We start from the raw sequence: 22859 nt of genomic DNA on the forward strand, positions 1-22859 counted from the left end.
CTAGTGAAACTTCAAAAATTAACATTGTTGAATGAGTAACTTCAACAAACTTTTGTCTTTGCAGTAGGTTCACTGGTAGCTGGACACAAGTTAATATTGAAGTCCCTTCAACAGAATCCCTGAAACAGAAAATGGTCCAAACACTCAACTCTTTCAGGCCATTAATGTTTATCCTGTTTTACCTAAATTCTTCCACACTAGGGGCAAACTGATGTTAATATAGATTTCCTTTTCAATTTTTATAACCTTTTAATATAGCAGTTGTGAGGGTGGCACCATGTATTATGCAAAATGAGTCATCCAATCTTAAAGCAATTTTATCTCACAAGGTGCTTCTGCATCACTTGAATTTATCAGAAAAAGAAGAAAAAGGACTTGACAATAGTGTCATGTCTAAATCTTTTTTTCTCCTCCTCCTCCCTTTTTTTTTCTCAAGTATCCATTTTCAGCAGTGAACTTTTGCCAAAGTAAGAATGACCATATCTTCTATTCTAATTGAATTAAATATAATGGAGGAATGGATCTGAAATCAGAATAAAGCCAGAGAAAAGGTGGGCTGATTCTGTGTGCCCTCTTTAAGAGCATCACAGTTCTGACTTGAGTGACAACTCAGTGGTATTTCTAAAGACTGTATCTCTGCCAACCCATCCAATCCTCATCTGTGGGCCTCTCTAGGTGTGCCTTTAGCTCTTCAGAGCTATAGTTCAGATCTGTGCTTGTCTAGCAGCCACTATCTACCAGAGGGAATTGTTGATGGGCAGGAAGAAAAACAAAATAGGGGGCAGGAAGAAAAAAAATAGGTGTCAGTTCACCTTACCATTGACTGTCAGGTTGAAACTAGAGCTATCAAACTTGTCCTTGGTAGACACCTCACATCTGTACCCTCCTGCAAAAGTCATGTTTGCTTCTATGATTTCCAGTTCAAAGGTGTACACCTAGAAGAGACACCAATGATAGAATTCATAAAGTAGAAAATGAAATGGTGAAACAGAGGGAAAGGGAATACATGGAGAGAAATAGGCAAGGGTTGAACTATGCATTTGTGTCCTTTTAAAATTAAGAATGTCCTGAGTGTCCAACTCATTCCTGTAATAAAAAATTGCCTGTAGTTCCAAATTCAGGAACAGCTAAAGAGTACTATCAGTACAGGTATCCCTGAGGATAGCAAACTATGCTGGTGTGCTGGTGTACTGATGTGTGCAGTCACCACATACACTAATTGCATATAAATTGGAAACAGGAGTAAAGCTTTCATTAAACAGTTACAACTTCTACCTGGAATATATACAGTACATGTCAAAATTCAGCAAAAGGAGTGGCTAATGTGAACAAGGCTGTTTAATTCCATCCAGGAGAGGGTAGTAGTGTTTCATATACTACACAGGATGAGAAGTCAAGGTACAGACTCTTGTATTCTTGTTTGTGTGTCTTTGAACACATTTGTGGTAAAAAATTGATCTTAGCTATTTAAAATAGTTTAGACAATACAAGAATAAAATGAATTCCAACACTAATGACAGAATGCTTGACCTGCTAAGATCAAGATAGACTGTTCTTAAATATCTGTCTGATTTATTGTTTTCTCTTAAAAATGCCAGGTATCTATTACTTGAGAGGAAGACAGAGGGAATCCTGCAGTAGATAGTGCAAAACTTTCTTCCCAGTTGTCCAGACATTTTCTCATTTCACCATAGATAAGAGTATGCAAAAGTCTGTATGTAGAGCTTGTCTCTTGTCTGTGTAGTCAAAACATAGACTTACTTCTACGTGTTAGTATAGCATTGTGTGTCACTTTAGATACCTTAATATCAAAACATTCCTATATTAGCTTCTATTTTCCCCAAATTAAAGGTTATCACCCAGAAGACTGAGAACCCTATTCTGCCAGTTGTACCTTGGTATTTCGATCATAATTGTCATGTAGCTGGAGATGCTTCCCCACTTTGCTTCCCAGGTCCATCCACTTTCCTTTGAACCATTTCACTGATGGCTTCTTCAGTAGGCTCTCACCTGCTACTTTGGCAGTGAATGTGATGTTTCCACCTTGTAAGGGAAGTAGGTTAAAATAAGATTATGAATAGTGTTTAATTTATCTGTTATATCTCTGCTGTCACCCTAATAGTCAAGCAACAGGTGCAGTTTACAAATATCACTTGACTGACATTTTGTACTTACCAACAGTAACTTCTGCATCCTGTGGTCGTGTCACAAAGAGCCCAATGGGGTCCAAAGGTTCTTCTGCTTGAGTCTCAGCAGATGCAACTGAAATAAGCATCATAATTACCAGTTAGAACTTTTTGCATCAGCCTATATAATGCATTAGTTAATTAATTTAAAATATCTCAGTATATTTCTTTTGTCTCTGAGATTCCTTATTCTTTATGGTCTGCCTTCATCTACTGTCTCTACCTCACTTACTCTAAGGAGTCCCTCTGCAACTTCTTTCCTTCTGCTAATAAACCAGACTTGATGACAGCATTAGTTCTCTATTACCTTCTGTGTTTTGGTTGCTCTCTACTGGTGGAGCAGGTGATTCTGAGGCAGCTGGGGCTGGTGCATCTCCAGCAGGAGGGACTGTCTCACTCTTTTCTGGAAATGAATGTCAGCCAAGATTAGAGAAAGTCACGTGTCTACTTCCTTTCTGAAAAAAAATTTGCAAAATAACAGCTTTTGATTTATGTTAGAAAATGCAGAGAAGTTAGTTGTGGTTTCCTAGAACCTAAAGCATGTGTTGGAAGCAGAAGGGGCCTACTGAAGCTGTATGATGAGGCTCGCTCTTTTGCTGAGCTTGGAAAGAACTGATGCCTGGATTTTTAAATTCCATAGTCTTGATGTGTAGAAACTTGACAGCTGATGAATAATGCTATTATTTGATGCTAACATTAATGGTCTAAACAGAAAAGGTAATGCAAAATGATGTAATTATTATTTTTGTAAATAGTTTGCCTATTCATGAGATTTTGTTTACAACACTGTTGGAATACAATGTTACAAATGCTATTGCTGTGTGCTTCTTGGCAAAAGCTGCAGACACTGCTAGTAATCAGTATGGATAAAGTATTTTAAAAATCCATCTGTCATTTCTTCTGGCTTACGGAAGTTTGTGTCCTGACAATGAAACCACGACCTCACAGAAAAATTCAGGCAAATGAATTTTGCACAATGGAGAAGACAGAATTGTATGAAAATGGAGTAGGAGTGAGCAACTGGAACAGATGGCGGGAGGTAGAATTTCTTGAAACAGATCAGTTGCGGCAAGATATTTTTTCCCTTAGGTAGTGGAGCCTCTTCCAAATAACAATGGGTAATTCAGTCACTCTATAACAATGTCATCTTAGTAAGATCTGAAAAACAAGACAGTATCTGTGAACATATCAAGGTGCATCAAGTCTGCTCTCAGAAAATGTATGCCTTTTACTCTTTATGCCTTTACTGTCTTTATTTGTGTCTTAAAAGAAAACAGTGTGATTTTATTTTTATTATTTTAATAGTTAAGTATCAAATACCAAGACTTTTATTGTTAGAAGATATATATCCCTTTAGACCTTGCCCAAATAAATTTTAACTAAATTTTTACTGGAAAGAATTAAATGTTACTCTAACTGATGTAGTGTAGATGCTCCCAGAACTTGGAGTATCTAGTACAGTGTAAATAGTGTAGCTATTTAAAAAAAGCTTGTTTGGAGGCATTAATATACAATGTACACAGGAAGATTATCTCTCATTTGACATCCTGATATCTCCATCACCAGTGGGTGCTTGTCAGAGGTGTATTGCTTTTAGGTAATGACTGCACTCCCAAATTCAGTAACTCCATTATTTGCAGGTTATCTGCCCATAGCAGGCTCTGCCTGGAACTAACCTGAAAGACAATGATGAAAATATAACTAGTACAATATGGACCTGTTTGCTTTTGAGATGAGCTAGTCAGCAGGATCACACTTCTATATGCTCTGACAGCTGTCAAATTGTCCTGATCCATACTAGTACTTCCCCTTATTCATAACCCATCATGGACTGTCTTTTAATCTGGAACAGGATATCTTGAATCCTGTTAAACATTCGCAAGTGTCTTTTCAGCTCACCAGAAGACCTCACAAGGTGTCCTCATGTTGCTAGACTAAACAGTGATAGCAAAGGAGAGGAGGTGATAAACAACCTAAGTTTAAGGCTTTTCACCAAAACAAAAAGTAAAAATTAAAATAACAGAATTGGTAAATGGGAACCATTTTGGAGGGGAAAAGGGGAACAGGAAGGTAAAAATATTTCAAAATTAATTTCATCTATTCTAAGCGTCTTCAGACATTTTTCATGAGAAAATTCCAGGGAATTCATGTCTCTATATTTTTTCCCAGGAAAAACCTGGGCAAGTTCTTTCAATTTCCCCTCTAACTGGTCCTTTAATGCATACAGAGGTAGTAATGACAGGTGATATACAAATAATATAAAGGTTATTCTTCATATTTAAGTCCGCCTTGAAATTTGTATTTTTGTTAGCAGGTGATTTTGAGACAGTTTTGGGTAACATATGAGCTCCTAGAAACATTACAGTATAACTTGTAAATCTTTTGTCAACTGTTGCAATTTCATTTTTAAATTAAATAATTAAAAGAAAATAGTAGGTTTAAGATGCAGGCATCTTAGTTTAGGTCATGTTAGGTTAGATTAGCTTTGCTTTGCTTCTCAATAGTTAAGTGTAAAAGCTTGACAGAGAATTCTAAAGATGAACGTTGAGATTTCTTTTGTGATCTCCACTGTGTGGACTTCTGACATCTGAAAATGGGTGTCTTAACCAGAGCAAATGTATTCCTCAGCTTAATATGAATTAATAGCTTCAAATAATTGGGCATAATGCTGGTAGAGAAATCTTATAGTGTTAAGATAGGTTAATTTCCATAGATCTCATTCATGAAAGTCGTAGGTGGGACTGGAAATACTGATGAAATCAGAATTGCTTAGGAAATGCAGTACCTGGTTCCTTGACCTTGAGTTCAAATTTGACCTTGGAACTTCCAGCTATTACAGCATATGTCACATCATCTTCTTTTCCTACATTATTGATTGTCAGCGAATGCTTGTTTCCTTCTGTCTGGATGACATATTTCTCACTCTCAGTAATTTCTGTGCCAGCTCGCTGCCATTTCACCTTGATGCCAGATTTTTCTGTCTCTGCTTCAAACACAGCTGTGCTTCCGGCTGTCACCTCTGTTGTCTTTGGCTTCTTGGTAAATGCAGAAACTAAAAAAAGAGAGATGGCTCACTAAAATCTGTTTTGCAATTGTGGCATATCTGGTGTAGTCAGCTGTTGTGGCTGCAGCAGCTGTCTCCTTTCTCTTCCATCTGCCCATGCAAGATATAAATTACAACACTTTCCACAGAGAAGTTGTGGAATTGTCTTTGAGTTTACTGAGTTTGGTCTCTAACTGAGATGCCATATCTTCTCCATATTGTCATCAAATAAAGTGGAATGGATAGCTAACTCACCTCATTGTCTGTCTTTATCTTTCTTTCCCCCCATAATGAGCTCTGATTTTTCATAAGTGAATGTTTTGATCTGTGACAAGAAGGCGTGGTATGTAGTCTCATATATATCGAGCTCTCTACATTAATTTGCCATGCAGTTTTATTTAGAAATATTAATTTTGTCCTAATGCATACTTAGTACCGTTTTTAAAGAGGATCAGGATCTGTTCCTCAACAACACTGTAGTTTGTGCACAAACCTGTGTCCTACTATACCACAACAAATTAATGGTTCATCTTTAGTCCTTCTGTTTTGACTGATGAAGGCTTTAGTGGAAAGGGATCCACATTCCTATGATGACCCCTGTAATTTAATCCCAGCTAAAATAATATCAATTGTTGTTTGCATTCAAAAGTTCACTTCAGCATTAAAAGTTGAAGCACTCTACAACAACTAGTTTTCTAATTATTTACAAGATGGATTAAAATAGTTCCTCAGTGTGTCAAGAAACACTTATTATAAGAATTAATGAAGTTATTAATAGATGGGATGAACAAGCATAAACCAAATGATGTTTTGATATAATCAAAGTAGTACAGCAGACAGGAAATTGTAAAGCAACCAATGCGTCATGATTTTGATCCATGAGTATGCTAATCCTTCTCAAGATTAGAATTTTAGTAAGGTAACTTATTTTACTAATTTCTTTACCTTTATTTATTTATTTATTTAGTTATATTTCTCAATCTTTAATTTTATATAACAGTGCTTTTATAAAATATTAATAATTTCATCACGTATAATTTTATCTGTAACCGCTGTGCAAATTGTCTATAGCTCTCCTACTCTGGCAGCAACAAAAATCCTTCCAAAGGCCACAACAATGGTTATAATTAGCTTTGGACTTTTGATTCTGCTTTATAAAAATGAAAGGAACATGACATGAAAATATTTTAAATGAAAAAGTTTATGTTCATGTTCAAACAGGTGCTTTAGTTCATAAAATGGTATATTACTGATAATACCATCAGTATTTTGTTCATTGCACAAAATCTCTATTCCTCTAGCATATCCTCAGACTGCATAAATTAGTTGATCTTAGCAGAGTTACATCTACAGAGTTTTCATCTGATGTCTTCTGGTCTTTAGTCATAATACAATTCATGTTTCTTGCATTGTTTTGCAAAGGATTAAAACTACTTAAACATCAGTTAAAGCATCAACTACAAACACTTTCATAAAGTAGTATATTTTAAATTTTGCTTTTCTTTGCTATATAAAAACCTAAATTACATTTTTCTATTTCTTTTTTTCCTTTCCCCCCGCCCCATTTTATATATTTGATGGGAAAAAAAAGTAGTTTGCACTGAGCCTATAAAAACCTTGACTGAGCTCCTGTTGTATCCTTTGGCATGCTTTCCTTCCACATTAAGTTATAAGCGTGAAAAATTTCCCCTGGGAGTGCAATGTTCCTACATGCATATGTTTTGAGTTTTTTTCTAACCTGTGCAATAGTTCTTAAGAAAAATAGTACTTTGTAGTGTATAGGACTACATGCTATAGTGTGCTATAGTGTGCTATAGTGTCCTGCCTGTTATCAGTTTCACACCTTTTGATATAGTATTGCACTTCAGTAAATAACACAGCACGGTATACGTTGATGCAGTGTACAGTGAATAATTGCAGGAGAGTTACTGCAGACAGCAGGTTTGACGTATAGAATTCAAGAGACATATAAAGGTGTCCAGGCCGCTGCACAGTGGAGAGATAGGTCAGTTCTGAAACCCATCCCTGAAACACTGACTATCTGGCTTCTTTCTCTATGATTCTACAGACAAAGAAGCAAAGAGGCATGTTTTTTCACAGGTAAAGAAGACTCAGTTTTTCATTGAGTCTTTTTCCTGCGCTTAAGATTCAGAGTCAGTGGGGGGCAGTGTCCAAAGAAGCATCTCTCTATCCAGGTGTATTCTTTTTCATCTTCCACTGTTCATATTTGCAAAAGAAAACTAGAGATGTAGGGCTGGAGATTTTACAGGAAAATACTTTGTTGCAAAAGAGAGATTACTGAACAAGTATGTGAAGACAATACCATAATTTTTCCTTCTGGGGGAAAAAACAGACTGCTTAACAAAATAAGGAGATCAGTTACTCCCACCCCTTCATTGGGGCTGCTACTTCAACTAAGTAAATCCAAGTTCGTCAGAAGTTTTCTTTTACTCATGCAGTTATAACAATCTAATTCAGCTATTTCCTCATTAGGAATGTTCCTAACCACCACTATTCAAAACTGGTTTGTCCTGAGAACTGCACTTCTGCCTGCTTTTACCAGAAACACATTGCCCATTTGGCACTCTCACTTCAGTGTTTGGCTTCTACCCAGATTAGATATATGCCTCTGAGTTCCATATGTCTATCCCATACTCTAAACACTCTTCTATATGACCACCACCATCAGGCTGTGAAAAACCCAATGACTGTGACACCTCTTGTGTGATGTTGTGGAATGACTTGCAGCTCTTGTGCCCATCATGCACTGACAGATCTCAGGCACTGTGACATGTTTATCCAGACTCCAGTTGAACATGAACTTAGGAGCCATAGGGCTGGGACACCTGATGACCAAGTAGCCTCTGTCCTCTGCCATCCATTTTGTTAGCTCTCTGGTTCCTGATTTAGTCTAACCCAGCCTGCTCAAATGAGAAAAAAAATGACATTAGTACTAACATACTACAGCAATTCTAGAGAGAGAGCAGAGATGCACATGAGTTAACAGTACTGATGAAGACAGGAATTATTGAAGGGAAGGAGAGTGATAGATGCTCTGTGTGTGTGCATTTAGTGGGGAAGGAATTGGAATTACTGTGTGGAGTTAAGGCAGGGAGAGAAGAGGAACGTGAAGCTAATAAAAGAAAATGAGGTTAGGGCCACTTTGTTCTAACCTATTTTTCAACACTTCACTTATACCTCAGGCCTTCCTAATAACTTCTAGCTTCCATAATGCAAACACACTCACATAACTTCTAATGTAAACCAGCAAATTTTTACCCCAGGAGGAAGAGGAAGCAGATTGCATGTGGTCTGCAGTTATCTTGCCCAAACTTTTCAAGGGCTAATGCTGCATCTACCAGAACTTGCATCCTCTAAAAGTCTTGTAACACCTGAAGACATACACATCAGCCATACAACTATATATGTTATGTGAGTTACTGGATAGTAATAAAAACCTCTATTTGAATGTCCATGATCAGATTACATTTTCAAATTCTATTAATAGGTCTTTTGGTCAAGAGGATGAAAAAATGTAAAATATATTTGCTTTTGGCCAAATTAAACTAGAAATAATTTAAGTTCCAAAACTATTTTTCTTTAATTGACACCTAAATGAAATCATAAAACTAGTATTCCTCCTTCATGCTGCTGCCATTTATTAAATCTTCATACTAACAGGTTCATGCTTTCTCCCTTACTTTTTGACCAGCTTTGAAGCAATCCCCTTCTAACATCCACTGTCAAACTAGTTTACTATTCTGCTTCAAATCTTTCTCATACTCTCCTATGCAAAAACCTAGAAATGGCTAAGCTACTACCCAGGTTTCTGTCTATTGTACTAATAATTATTTCCTTTACGCTCTTGTTGAACTATTTATCTATTTACTGGGCTTTTATCCTGCAAGTGTTTTGAGGCAGAGACTGTTTTCTGTTGTCTTTGTACTGCATCAAATCATTAGTAAGTGCTGTTTTGTTTCTAATTAATTTTAGAAGCTAGAAGAGCAATTATCTCATTATTGTCAGAAAAAGCAGAGATAAGGTATATATTAAAATAATGTTTAAATAACTGGAATACTTTAATTTCCTAGCCATATCATCTAAATACTTGTTGAGAATCACAAGTATTAGCTGAAAATTTATGCCTAAAATAATGGAATTTCAAAGTATGTGTGAAGTATGTGAAATGACAGCAAGGAAGAAGTGTGGATTCCACAAGTCTTTTTAACTAGACAGGGTGATAGGGGACAGTCATTCTTTTGTGGGTTTTGTTGTTGTAGTTTTTAGTTCGTTTGGGGTTTTTTTTGTATCATCCTCGTTTTCAGAATGGTGTCTCTGACTTCAGTTCTTCATCAGTCATTATTTGTGATACTTACAGGGAGGAGAGGGAAATAAGAACTTCAGCAGAATGTGTGTTAGATAAGATTTTCAAATGATATTTCTGCCTTTCTGAAATAAAAACTGTTAAAGGTATAAATGCTTGAGGAGAATCTAATGTATATAGTTGAATGCAGATCCTACAAACTCAAGCAGAAATTTGTGATAATTAGATAAAATAGTCACAGGTTTCTCCCAAAAGCTGAGTTATCTTACTGAACTTTTTGTGTGCTTGGTGGTAAAATATGTATTGGCCAATATATTTAATTAATATTAAGTAATATTAGCTTTTGGAATTCTTCAATTTGTTAAGACTTCATGTTGAAAATTGATCTTTACTTACACTTGGCATCTAGTTTTCCTTCTATACCATTTGCTCTTTCGTTGAGCTAAAAGGCAAACTGAGAATAAGCAGACTTCAGTAATGGAGCTTGTAAATTCCTTTCTGAGGAACTATATAAAGATGCTGCTCATTCCTCACTCAGAACCTAAGTGGCTTCTTGCAATTACAAGCTTAATCATTCTGTGATCCAAAAGCTATTGAACGACTCAATCTTATCATTCCTTGCCTACTTCAACAGCTGAGATTGCAAATTCCTGCAACATGAGCAACAGGCAAGGAATAGTTTCACTAATCAGTCACCTCTCCCTCTATGCATACATCATACTTTCTGCAAAATGGGGATAATAATGTTCAGCTTGGTTTGAATCTTAACTTACAAAAGAGGAAAATAGGTCTATATGAATTTAGGTTTTTTTCTACATTCCTATGTTGCATAGAAGTTCATTATAATGGAGCAGTACTTTGCTGTGCTAGGTGCTTGCAAATGTAAAAGAATGATCTTGTATTCAAAGTAAATTTCTACAGTTTGCTTTTCATTATGCAACTCTGATTATTATGAAAACCTCTGTGTACTTACAAGCCAGGGTATTTATAAATACTTGATGAAATTTCCTAATCTGAACTGCAAAATCTAGACTCCTCAGTCTATAAAATATGTGAATAAAAGTTGCCTGATTTTCAAAGAAGGTGAGTAATACAGACTTCTCCTTTTCCAGATATAGTAATACACACATTTCCCATTAAGTCCCATTTATCTACTAAATTTGGTACTTAAAAAGTCAGCTGTTTCCTCTTAGTGTCATAAATTATTGTTAGGGAAATGGTTGGGACTTTTTTTAACCTTTCTGAATTTTCACTACAAAAAAAAAGAACAAAATTTTCCAAAAAGTGAGCCTTTGAACAAAATTAACCATGAAATCTTTAAATTAAAGGAGAAGAACATAAAACTTCAGCAACAGAATCCTTCAAAAAGTAAAGTTTTTCAAATTTGATTGACTGGTCTAACATTAAACTGTTACAGGTCTTCTAAATCCTGTTGCTCTTGGGGATTGTACAGATTTTCTGGAATGCTAGGGCAGTTCTTTTGTCATTCTGTAAATAAATAGGGCAGCGCCTTATCCTGAAGTATTTTAGTTGGACAGTTTAAAGTGAAAGAAGGTCTGTTGGAAAATCTATTCCACCATTTTAAGTTTAATGATTTATTCATTGGTGTTTTTTGAGGGTTTGGTTTTTTTTTAATGTTAACAGGTCTGTCAAAAAAACCAGATATAGGCAGAACATCTCTGATCACTCTCTGACGTGCAGAATTTTCCTTTGCCTATACACCAGTGCCCAAATTTTGGTAATACAGACTAGGGACTTCTTTGGGCTCTTCAGTGTTCTAACTGCACAGTGTGTGAAAGGCAAGAATCATAATTTATCCAAGTATGAAATGCCCAATGGTTATTCGGCCCTCCTGAGGTAGTGCTCAACATTATCTCATCTTGAAATGGCTTGAACTATATAAACAACATGAAATAGAAAAACAAAGGGATTAGTGTCTCCTGGGAGACTGAGAAGATCCTCTCTAGAAGTCACAGGGCATATGACTGGTTCTGTCTCGGTCAGAGTGGGTAACAAGAGCTTTTCCTCCCCCTGCTGTGATAATCCCAGTGTTTGGTCTGGTTTGTTCCTAAGAACTGCGTAGGACTAGTGATGTTAGACACCTGTTAGATTTCTATGGAGAAATAAACTGGAATAGAATTTCTCTTCACCATTCGCCAGCAAAGGTGGGCATCATCACAACAGAGACATTGCCCCTCAACCATAGAGAATGAAAATGTTAATTTAAAGGCAATTAAACAACTAGAAATTAGAAGTCACAGTGCCTAGGTGATCACACAGTCAAATTTTACCTACTCCGTTGTATTTCTTTTTGCCTCCATTCGCAACCATTAAACTCATTTCAATAAAGATTAAAAATCATGTGACTTTCAAATCAGAACATGACATGAATGTCTAATTTATGGGGTAATTACCTAACCTTTACAGCTTATATTTTCAAGGTTTTGTCTACAATTTCAAGATCTAGTATATATTTCTTTTTTTATATATACAAATCTACTTCCATCTGATTCCAGAAATTGCAGCCTTATGAATATGAAATGGTGTTATAGTTGTAATGAAATTAGTGACATCATTGTTGCTTCAGGATTATCATATAGAGGGAACATAGAAAATCTTATTGGAGTTAATCATGCTTTAGTGCTTTGTAGTCTGTAATGGCAGAGATGGGCTATCTCTAGCAGTGGCTGATAACAAACACTTTGGTCAAATGAAGGTTTTTCTTAAGTTCTTCTTTCGTTGTGGTGACCAGAGGGGATTTTCTCGCTGACCAACGTAAGAGGAGACTGATGCCTCCACAGACCTTTGCAAAGCACAAAGGCCTTTATTAGTTAAGTCTCTACGCTGATATTGACTAACTCTGGAAACTGCACATTATTAAGAACATTTGCACCTTGTACTGTACATTCAGGTAGTGGTGATTCTGGGTATGCACTGGCATCAGTGAAGTGAAAGCTCTAAAGTGAAGAATCCCAGATTTGTACAGTTTTCTCCAGCTCTCTATGTTCAGTATGTGCACACTTTACAATCGATCATAACTTCAGCTTTTGACAACTTTTTTTCCCAAACTTACTTATGGACACAAAGTGTTCCTGAGCCACCTTCCTTTGCAGGTGTCCTGAAGCTAAAATCTCCCTACCTTTGCTTCCCAGGCTCTCTTTGTTCTTCTCAAAAAAACAGACTCATTGCACCTTGCCCCCCATCTTAGGCCTCCTCTATGTGGGCAGCATCTGAGTGATTCCTTATTTGTAGATTTTAAATTACAACATTCATAAATCTGAAATATTTTCTTGATATTTTTCTCTGTGGCTCTACGACCTTGGCTTTCTGAGAAGGGTTAGTTGTCTTCTGGCTCAAGGGGAAAGGATGGAGTAGGGTGAGGGAAAAGAAATTACATATATTCTTCACAGTACAATGTTGTCTTTTTTCCTAGAGCTCTATTGTCACTGGCTGGAAGAATGAGAAAGAATAAGCTCTCAACCAGGTACTGTTTGCTTTCATTTTCACAGAGATTTCACTAACAATAAACCCCAAAATAAAAGCAGGAGAGGCTTATACTGTTTAACTGTCTGAGAGAGACTACAAGCTTTTTTTTTTTTTTCTGGAGTCCTAAAGGTTACTAGGAAAGGAAATGAGAAATTAAAAGAAACTGAGAACTAAACACATTTCACCTCTAATTTTTCCTCATCCAAAGTCTCTTGAGAAAATTTTGTGGCTGAGGGTTGACAAACCAGTCTCTGATTTCTCTGCAAGATCACTCAATATCTCTTATATTTATAATTGTAAAAAATGCAATTTTTTTCCTTTCTATTTTCTTTTCCACTGTGGCATCTCGTTTCTCTAGAATGCATAATCTACTCACACTTTTTCTGTCAATCTATTCTTAGGTTTTGTCTGTCAGTTATGATTCTTACCTGTTTTCTTTACAGGCTCTGGCATCTTCACTTTGTTTCTGATGAAGCTCCCAGTTGCATCTAGAAAGCAGAGTCTGAGTTAAACAGGAATGTGACTGCAGGGCTTTTGAAACTCCCTAAAGAAACAGTTGATGGAAGCCCCCATCCTGCTCCTCCCCCTTGATCTCCCACTGTTGTCAACTACAGCACCTTATCAACAGCAGAACACACTTGACAGGCTACATCAGCTGGGATAAATATAGCCAAGTTCCAGGAGTCAGAGAGCTCAAGCCACCCAAGACTGGCTACCACTGATCTGTTGGTATAAACCAGAGCACAATATGATGTTGCACATGCGTACAGTACACTTTCTGGCTTCAGGCATGTATTGCATTAGGAATTCCTACACTGCTGTGTTTATAGCACATTCAGGAAACTAGATCTGATAGTTAAATCTTCTGTATGCTAGTTCTTACTTTAAGTGTGTATCTTCTTGCATTCTTACTACCTATTTAAATCTTTCTTATTGTTATAATTATGTCAGAACTGAACAGTCCCTCAGAGAGTGATTTTCTTGTCTCTTATTCTCCTCTTCTACCAGAGACCATATTTGTAGAACTAAATGTGAACCTGCAGGAAAGAATTTTCTTTTGCAGAGACACTTATGCATTACTGACATTTGCAGTCACAAGTAGAAAGCATGACACTACTTAAATAGTTTCAGTACGCCCTTCCCATCCACCCACTAGATCCACAGCATACATTTCTTGATAACTAGTGAGTTTTTTATTTCTTCTTTTAAGTATAATTTTAAAAATAGCTCCAGGGTTCTCTTTCACACCTCTAGAAGTTTTAATTTTTGCTTAATTATATAGAAAAGGTCTGGGAGAAAACCTCACTAGAAATTTATTCTAGGATGGCCATTTCATGCTCCAGTCATTGCTTTTTATTTATTCATACACTTAGCGTATGTCAAAATAGTAACTGTGGACAATCATTCTTTTATTGAGTTGATGGTATATCCATTTTGAGTTTTAAGCTTTACCAGAGAAATTTTGTAGGCCAAATATTTAGCATATTTTAGCCAGGACAAGTATTGAAAAAATAATTTCTAAAAAAGGTTGTGGTATTCATTTTTTCCAGTTTTACTATCCTTTAAAAACCTCAATCTAAAGGATTTCTTCTTTTGACAGGGAGCTCAGAATGGACCAGTGTGCATGCAGCTCATCAGTCACCGTGCTTTATGTCTGTCATTCACGTCTGACTCTCTGAGTAGGCTGATAGGACAAATGTGAACATGTGAGAATGACTGCTGACACCTCTCCTGATTCCGGGCCAAATAGTTCCTCCCCTTCACTTAGAGGAATTTTTTATGATGAATGAGGAAGATAGGCAGGATGTCACCTATGTATATTTTCCGTTGCCTCTGTTTCTAGTGGAGTACAAGTTATCATGTTATGTTTTTGACATAACATAACTATACTGTGCCTGAGGCATTTTACTGGGAATCAGAAAATTTCAGCTATTTGTTTTGTCTTGAAGCCGTTTAAAGAGCTTGGGTCTCACAGTGTGAAAAAATCTGTCACTTGACTAGTGAAGATAGCTATTCCTTTCTTAATTGTTTCTTTGTATTATAGATATGCCATTAACTCCCTCTTCTCTTCAGACTTGATCCCCAACACACCACTGTGCTGGAACTGCACACAGATCTCTTCTAGGAAGAAAGCTGTCTGCATGCGGCCTTAGAAAACACAGGCCACGGGAGGCAGAGCTATCACGGAGAAATAAACAAATACCTGTTTAGATTATTCAGAGGTGAACTGTGATCAAAACCACACTTTTTTCTCAGCTTAGTTGCCCTTGACATAGTGTTTACAAAGCAATAATGTTTAAAAAAAATATTGTTTTAAAACAAATAATGTTTAAAAAGAAATTAGTGACTAGAAGTCACGCAGTATTTAAAACATGAGCCTCTTGTAATTGTGATCAGTAACCTTCCTCAGGAATCATTTTGCCTAGAAAATTTAGTTGCACTACTTCATCCTTTCTCCCTCCCCCATTAGCAAATAATTATTTTACTGAAAGCTTATATGGTGTTTTCTGAGGTTCTTGATTTGACAAAGTACACAGTATGCCAAGAAGTTATGTTAGATTTGTATTCAGAACAATGTTCAGTTCTGAAGTTTTTTTGCGGTTAGCACCATAGGCCTTTATTACTGTTAACTAAAATGGTGTAAGTGGAAATAAACCCATTTTTAAGTGTTTAAAAGTATATTTATATACAAACTCTTTAAAATGCAGACTTGTAGTATTTATCATACATGCCAAGCCTGTATTTGTTCTCTGCGAGCGTCCAACAGGAGGTGCTTCAAAGCACAAACTGGGACCCTTGGAATAATTAAACATGGAGTAATGTGTATCTAACAGAGAACTCATTCTTAATGCCAATAGATATTGGCTTAAGTACATCTTAAATATTTCTTCAAATTTCTTGGAATGCTCAATGTTATTGATTCACCTAAACACTCATTTCCCTCTATAATGACATTAACTCCTTGGAATCAATAGTGTAATTCCAATAGTGGTGATTCCACTGTCGAAATGTAGATATTAAAAATAGGAATTCTACTGTTGATTCTGAATTTTTCATCTTCTAATTTTAATATTCTCTTATTCTGGAAGAAGTGCTGAGGCCTGAATCTCCAGATGAACCTTCAAACCTAATGTTATATTTAGCCAAAATTCTGTATAATCCTTAGTAAAATGTGTAATACTACACCTGTGTAAAAATGTAAGCTTGCTAGTAAGATATGTGGGTATTCACTTATTAATGAAGATTTGTATCTGTTCATTAATGAGATATGAATATGTCTATCTTTTGGCATTTAGAGACTGGTCAAGGCCGTGGAAGTAGATGGCTGGCCTTGTTTGACAGTAGATAGTCCAAACTGACTCCCTTGATTTTCCTCTGAGCCTTGGTCAGGCTCTGGGTGAAATCCAAGGAGAGAAGATAGCCAGATATTTTCTTCACTAAATAGTGATGTAAGTTTATTTTTTTACCAATATAAAAGCTGAGCCCTTTTCACAGCAAAGATGGAAGCCTCACCTACGAGTGGAAGCACTGCGTAGGATTTCCCAGTTACCGGGAGTGGTTCTCTGATCCTTGGTGGTCATCAGGGACTCCCCAACTTAGGTGCGGGTCTGGATGATGATCATGGTAATGTATTAAAGGGGTAACTAGTGATGTATCTTTCTTAATCACTATAGATACTCTTTGTAGTAATGAATAGGTGCATTACTAAGCTTATCCTATAATTCTTTGCTTGTTTTGAAATTCTTTGCTGTTTTGCACTACAGTAAATTTATACGCTTATTCTTTTAAGTTGGTGCCTGTGCTCCTTGTGCTGATCCTCATCTCCTGGCAAAACAGAGAACAGAATCTGCAATTCAGTGTCTGAATGTTGTTTTTTTCTATACTTTTGTTACAGTTCCTCCAATTTTTTTGGACAAAAAATACAGTTGTGTATTTTACAGTCATACATTAGAACACTTTTAAACCTGACATTACATACAGAAGCATTTCCCTTCTTTTTCTTCTTTCTAACTGACAGGCTTTTGTCTTTAAATTTGCCAGGCATGTGTCTGACAATGGCATGTCTGAAAGAGGTCACTACCATCACTGTGCTGGTGATGGAAGGGTCCTGCTTCCTCCAGGACAAATAGGGAATTCATCCTGCCATCACATGGCTTGCAGAATAATTGTGTTCTCATACTTCTCTGGAAATCTATGGGATAATCAAAATTGTGTTGTTATTCAAAGGAGATACACTCAGTCACTAGATTTTATTTTAAGGATATGGTTTTTAAGGGTGGTATCCCAGTAACTATCTATGAGCCTTCATTTCCTGGGGAATTTGAAAGAAGTTTATGCTAATCCAAAAAGATCTAATATGCTAGGCTAAATATATATAATAAGACCATGAAGTATTTGATTCTTGCTGGGATCATGTAAATAAGTTTATTCTCTTTTGCACTCTCTGTTGCTTATTTATTACAGATACTTAGAAACTATTTTAGACTTTAAAAGTTATGGACTCTCATAAGTGCTTGGGAACCTTTTCTCAATGCATTTAACATTTCCCAAACTTTATATGTGTTTTTATTCTATTTAAATAAATATTCTTTATTTAATGGGTTGTAACATTTTCCTTTTAATTAATGGATTTTTCACCTATGACAACAACACCTGACATCTTATTTTCTTTGTGTCTCTTTTCTCGGAATTTCATTTTATTTAGGCCATATCTTTCTCATGGTAGATTTGATTCTTTTTGTAAATATTTAGTCGTATAGTTTTCATTTACTGAGCTACTGGAGTGCTTGAGTAACTTTAAATGTGGACTTAATTCTGACTACTTGTGTGCTCAAAATCTGGCTTATTTAATTCAAGCACTGTGGTGAGTCAGTCCCTTAGTTGGTTATTCTCCATAGATACCTTCCAAGATTCAGAATCAAGTTTAATCTGGGGAAGGTATGAACTTCTTCCCCACAATGAAACAGAGCCATGAGAATGATTTACTCTGATGCAGGGAAATGATTCTATTTAGTAATAACTTTGCAGCTTTTGTGATTTTAAATGTTTTTTAAAGTAACATTTTAAATATATCTCCATGTTCAAGGTAGGGCAAAAAGAATGTTTTCTCTGCTATTACACTTCAGGTTACCAGGTGGCAGCATTGTTGTAATAGTAAACTTTTTCTGGCATTTTCTATATTTATTTATTTATGTCACAACTTGAAATAACTGAACTGCTATGCAAATGAAATACATAATTGCAATGGCTACACTGTCCCAAAATAGATGTGTAGTAGATTTTGACAACTATTTACAAATGCACTGCAACACAAGATAATTTTTTAGAAAGTGTGTTAAGTTCCATCCTCTATTCAAATGAAACTGGTGTCCATGAACAGCGAAGCAACATGTAATAAATGTCTCCGGGCCTGTGCTAAAATAATGAGGGAGAGGGAAAAGGATTTCCTTGCTTGTTAGAATTATCTTACAAGTCTGAAATTATTCTTCTGCACTTCAGACAGTGGCTTTCATCATGTAATTCAAAGTCAAGTTAAAAAATGACAGTAATAGGTGGCCTGCAGTGACAGGCTGTTTGATTTTGGATAGTTGCAGCATGGTTTATGCAAAGAAACCCAAGGATTATTTATGGCCAAAGTTAACAACATCTCCTTCTAATAAGACTATCCAACTTCCTATTAAAAGGTTATGTATTTAGGTCGTTGCAACTTTGTTCAAATGTAGCTATCCAGGAACAAAATCTATATATTGCTTTTCTACTTTGGCCTGGTAGTTTCTGTCATGCCATTTAATTTCTTGTTTCTATCTCTGTTCATTTGTCTCTCTGCCTCTTTGTTTGGTTTTGTTTTGTGAAAATACCATCTCCTCCATGATTCAACAGTTTCTGAGGACAAGGCAGTATAATTAACTCTCAGCTTTAGCAACTGCAGATTTGCTGGTATTAATGGTGGAACACCTGAGGTGGCTCAGTGCAGATCACAGGCCCAGCAGGACTCATTCACTCAACTGCTAGTAGAACCATAAAATAATAGAATATCCTGAGTTGGAAGAGATCCACAAGGATCATTAAGTTCAACTCCTGGCCCTGCACAGGACAATCCCAGGAGTCACACTATGTGCCTGAGAATGTTGTTCAAACCTTTCTTGAACTCTGGCAGGCTTAGTGCTGTGACCACTTCCCTGGGGAGCCTGTTCCAGTGACCAACTAACCTCTGGGTGAAGAAACTGTTCCTGATATCCAGCCTAAAGCTCACTTAAGACTGTTTCCTTTGAGCTTTTGAATCACAGAACTCTGGTGTGTACAGTGCAAAGGCACTTGGCCTTAGTGACAGAACTCGAGTTCACAAAGACTTACGAAATTTGAGTGCTGGTTCTGCTTGTATGAACTTTCCTCTACACAACCATTTTGTATCCCTACCCTTTGCACTCCATATTTGAGTTCTTTCTGGACATTTGACAGCAACTTTCTTTCATTTCAGGGATGTGCTTTTAACTGGCTTTATGATAACCAGCCTTAGTTGCTCCATATTCTAGACTACAGAAAAAAACTGCAGTCTTCATATGCTCAGTGAGAACTTTCTAGATTTTATCATCTGAAGAAGTTTTGATTCTGTCAATCTGGTCCAGTGCATGTATCAGCAGACCTTTGTATGCATTTATCTCTGGGCTACTGTGGGACCTGGACTGAATCCACGCACTTGAACTAAGAGCAAATGGCATATATGTCCTATGCTCCGAACAACATCTCCCTCAGGTACATCAAAAAGGAAGGGACAGCTTGTGGGGGGCAAATAACTGGACCTTCAGAGAGAGAAGGGATCACACCGAGTTGAGTGGGACAAGGAAATTAATACATGTGATTGAAGGGCGTGGATCGGCAGGAGAAAAATTGAGGCTAGATGTTATGGAAAGGGTTTGAAATAGATCCTCAAAGGACAGCTGGGATAGAAACAGTGGGGAGGGAAGAGACTTAGGACTCAGTAGGTGAGAAGATGGAAACTGTAAGAGGATGCAAGATGGGAAAACTATAAATGGCTGAACAAATGCATTGGAACTGAGAACCATTCGCATAAAGAGAAGCTGAGCGGAGGCATGAGTGAGAAAAGTGGGCCTGACAAGAAGAAATAAGACTGGCTGGGCAAAAGTTCAAAATGGACATTGAGGATAAAGGGTCTGGGATCTACTAAATATGGAGGCATCTGGTGGTTGAGTGTAGATATAGAGAAAAGCTGAACAAAATGCTCAGAATGGATAGTTTGGACTGGCTGATGAAGGGAAAGTACAGTGTTGGTGAGTTGGAAAAAAGTGGAAGAGGGAATGTCTAAAGAAGACATCTAGAATTATGTTTCTGAAAGCAGACACTCAAAACTCAGAAAATTAGCTAGTTAAATCTAAAAAACCCCAAACTGATTTGTATACACAAATGCCCAGCTCAGCACCCAAACATTCTTAACTTTGCATAAGGCAGAGGAATCAAAGCATTCTGCACAAAGGCACTAGTCGTCAAAGGGCTTCTCATATCAAGAGCACTGCTGCTTACTGCTGGGAAGTTGAAACAGAAGCTCAGAGGGAGCCCTTAAAGCACAGAAACTGCATTCCTTCCTACCACAAAGCCGCTTCCCCAATCCTTTGCATAACCTTGGTCTCCCCAGCACCTCCTCCCACCCTTCTTTCTCCTGCACCACCTCCTGCTAAACCTTATCTGCTCTACCACATCCTCATTCTCCTCCTGTCCATAGACTGCTCTGCTCATTCTCACGTACTGCTTTGGCTCCCCAATAGTAAAAAGTAACACTGTGGGGAACTAAAGCCATGAAGAAGGAGGATGTGGCTGTATGAGTGGAGAGAATGGAAAGAAACACAGAATATAGAGAAAGTTGCCCTGAGAAACCTGATCTAATTGGGCTGCTTTGGGTAGGGGGTTGGATGATGTGACCTCCAAAGGTTCCTTCCAACCTAGGTTGCTCTGTGATCCTGCATCTCATGAGAGGCGTTGGGCTAAGGCAGACACAGATGAGTTATAAGTGAGAAAATGAGAAAGATTATCTGCAGCCTAGTGATGTTTTCATGTTCTTTGGAAGAAGTTCACATTCCCCAGCTCTTGGAATAGGACTCCGATAATTTCGGTTATATACAGACCTCCTTAATACCACAGGCTCAACTAAGCCAACTGAATTGCAACATGCAAATTTGTTAAAGAGGAAAGGTGAAGCTTGGTGAAGTTTTAGTTACTGTTACAGTTGGTTTAAAGAGCAAAGCTCTTTGTCTACTTGCCTGTAGTATATCAGTAGGTTCATTACAGTAGCTTTTTTATTACAAGTGTACATTTTCAGTGTTTTAGGTATGTGGGTGTGCAAAATTATGTAAATCTGATTTGACTATTGCTTAGAACAAGGAAATGTGGTGAGACAGCAAGTTCCACAAAAAATAAATTAGAAATAAATGCAAATTTTGGAATTGGTACCACAATCTGTGCCATCATAGTCTTTTCTATCAGCAATCCATACATTTTAAATACACAAGAGTGGGATTTCCATTGAGAAAATACTCTTCTGGACATTCTCAAAGAAAAAATGCTTATTTTATTGTCACTAGTAATAAAGTCTCTGCTATGAATTTACAATGTGCAGTTAGAGTACAAGCAAAATTTAGAGAAATGGTATAAATAGACTGAATTGAACTGTCATGTGATATATGTACTAGTTATGAAATTGGCACTATAGTTTGAACTAAGCTCAATGATTATGAAGTGAATTTTTTTTTGCAGAGATTCCAATGAGGGAAAAAAAAATAAAAAGAAATGGAAGAAAGATGAAGAAATCAAGTGATACAAAGAGAAAAAAATTACTGAGGCAGGTTTACTGAGGAAAAGAAACCTGCAAAATACAGACTGTAAGCCCTGTTGTAATAACAAGTGAAGACAAATACAGATTATAAGACTTTGTCAGTGTATGGATTTTGAAATGGGGTTATAGAGATACAGTTTCATGAAGCAGGAGACAAAAAAAACCCCAGTAGATATATTAGGGATGTACATATGTATTTTTCAGGAAGTTTGAAGAATTTGATAAATGTAGGCTGTCAGATAAAAACAAATAATAGCACCTTTTCGCTGCATTTCTCTCTGATGTAGGTGTGTAATTGCTCAGATCTAGAAATGTCTAAAACTCTCTTTGACTGAGTAGAATTAAAAAATATATGCTATCACTGTAAATTATTACAAGCAGATTATCCCTCAGTATAGTAAGTGCAATTTTTCTACCACCTACGCCTCTGATGTGTGGCTGGAAGGACTCTCAAATATTTTACAATCAGCATTTTGGATTTAGGTCAGCAATAGTTCTCTGACGAATCTCTCCACAAAAATTGATTAGGAACCACTCAGCAGCTAATAAAGGTGGTTTTTAAAGCAGGCTACAAAGGTCATATATAAGTTGAATGTCCAGCTGTAGTATGAATACTTTCTTTGAAAGAGGATTGATGATCTCCAACAGCAGTGGGCTGCAAAATGTTCCAATGAACTTACGCTAATCATGGGTGATCTCTCCAGATAATGACCTGACTGACCTTTTTCCAGCGTGTCTGCCAGTCTGGTACAGCACCACCTTCAGAGAAAATGGAATGCTTGCTCCTCTGGAATTTTGCAGAACCTGTGATTTTGTCACATTAATTACAGTTTTTTGTCTAAAACAACCAAAGAACTTCTGCTTGCATGTGCAACTGAATGGTGATAATTAAGCTTGATTAGACAGCCTATCATCCGGAATAGTTGGATTGTATGGGATACAAACAGTACTTTGGCAGAAATGCATCATCATTTG

At 36.8% G+C, this 22859-nt stretch overlaps 1 protein-coding gene across 1 annotated transcript in view; it reads right to left on the reverse strand.

Moving 5' to 3' along the window:
* The window catches only part of MYBPC3 (myosin binding protein C, cardiac), a 63505-nt gene extending 49888 nt beyond the window's left edge, over nucleotides 1-13617 (reverse strand). The window contains exons 1-6 of the mRNA XM_017812759.1: nucleotides 13468-13617; nucleotides 4972-5238; nucleotides 2494-2589; nucleotides 2176-2262; nucleotides 1895-2043; nucleotides 818-935 (exon numbers count right to left, since the gene is read on the reverse strand). Coding sequence (XP_017668248.1) covers nucleotides 818-935; nucleotides 1895-2043; nucleotides 2176-2262; nucleotides 2494-2589; nucleotides 4972-5238; nucleotides 13468-13492 — 742 coding nt within the window. The 5' untranslated portion in view covers nucleotides 13493-13617. The remainder of the gene's footprint in view (nucleotides 1-817; nucleotides 936-1894; nucleotides 2044-2175; nucleotides 2263-2493; nucleotides 2590-4971; nucleotides 5239-13467) is intronic.
* Nucleotides 13618-22859: the final 9242 nt, after the last annotated feature.

Source organism: Lepidothrix coronata, unplaced genomic scaffold (genome assembly GCF_001604755.1).
Source record: "Lepidothrix coronata isolate B3197 unplaced genomic scaffold, Lepidothrix_coronata-1.0 Scaffold1, whole genome shotgun sequence".
NCBI lineage: Eukaryota > Metazoa > Chordata > Aves > Passeriformes > Pipridae > Lepidothrix > Lepidothrix coronata.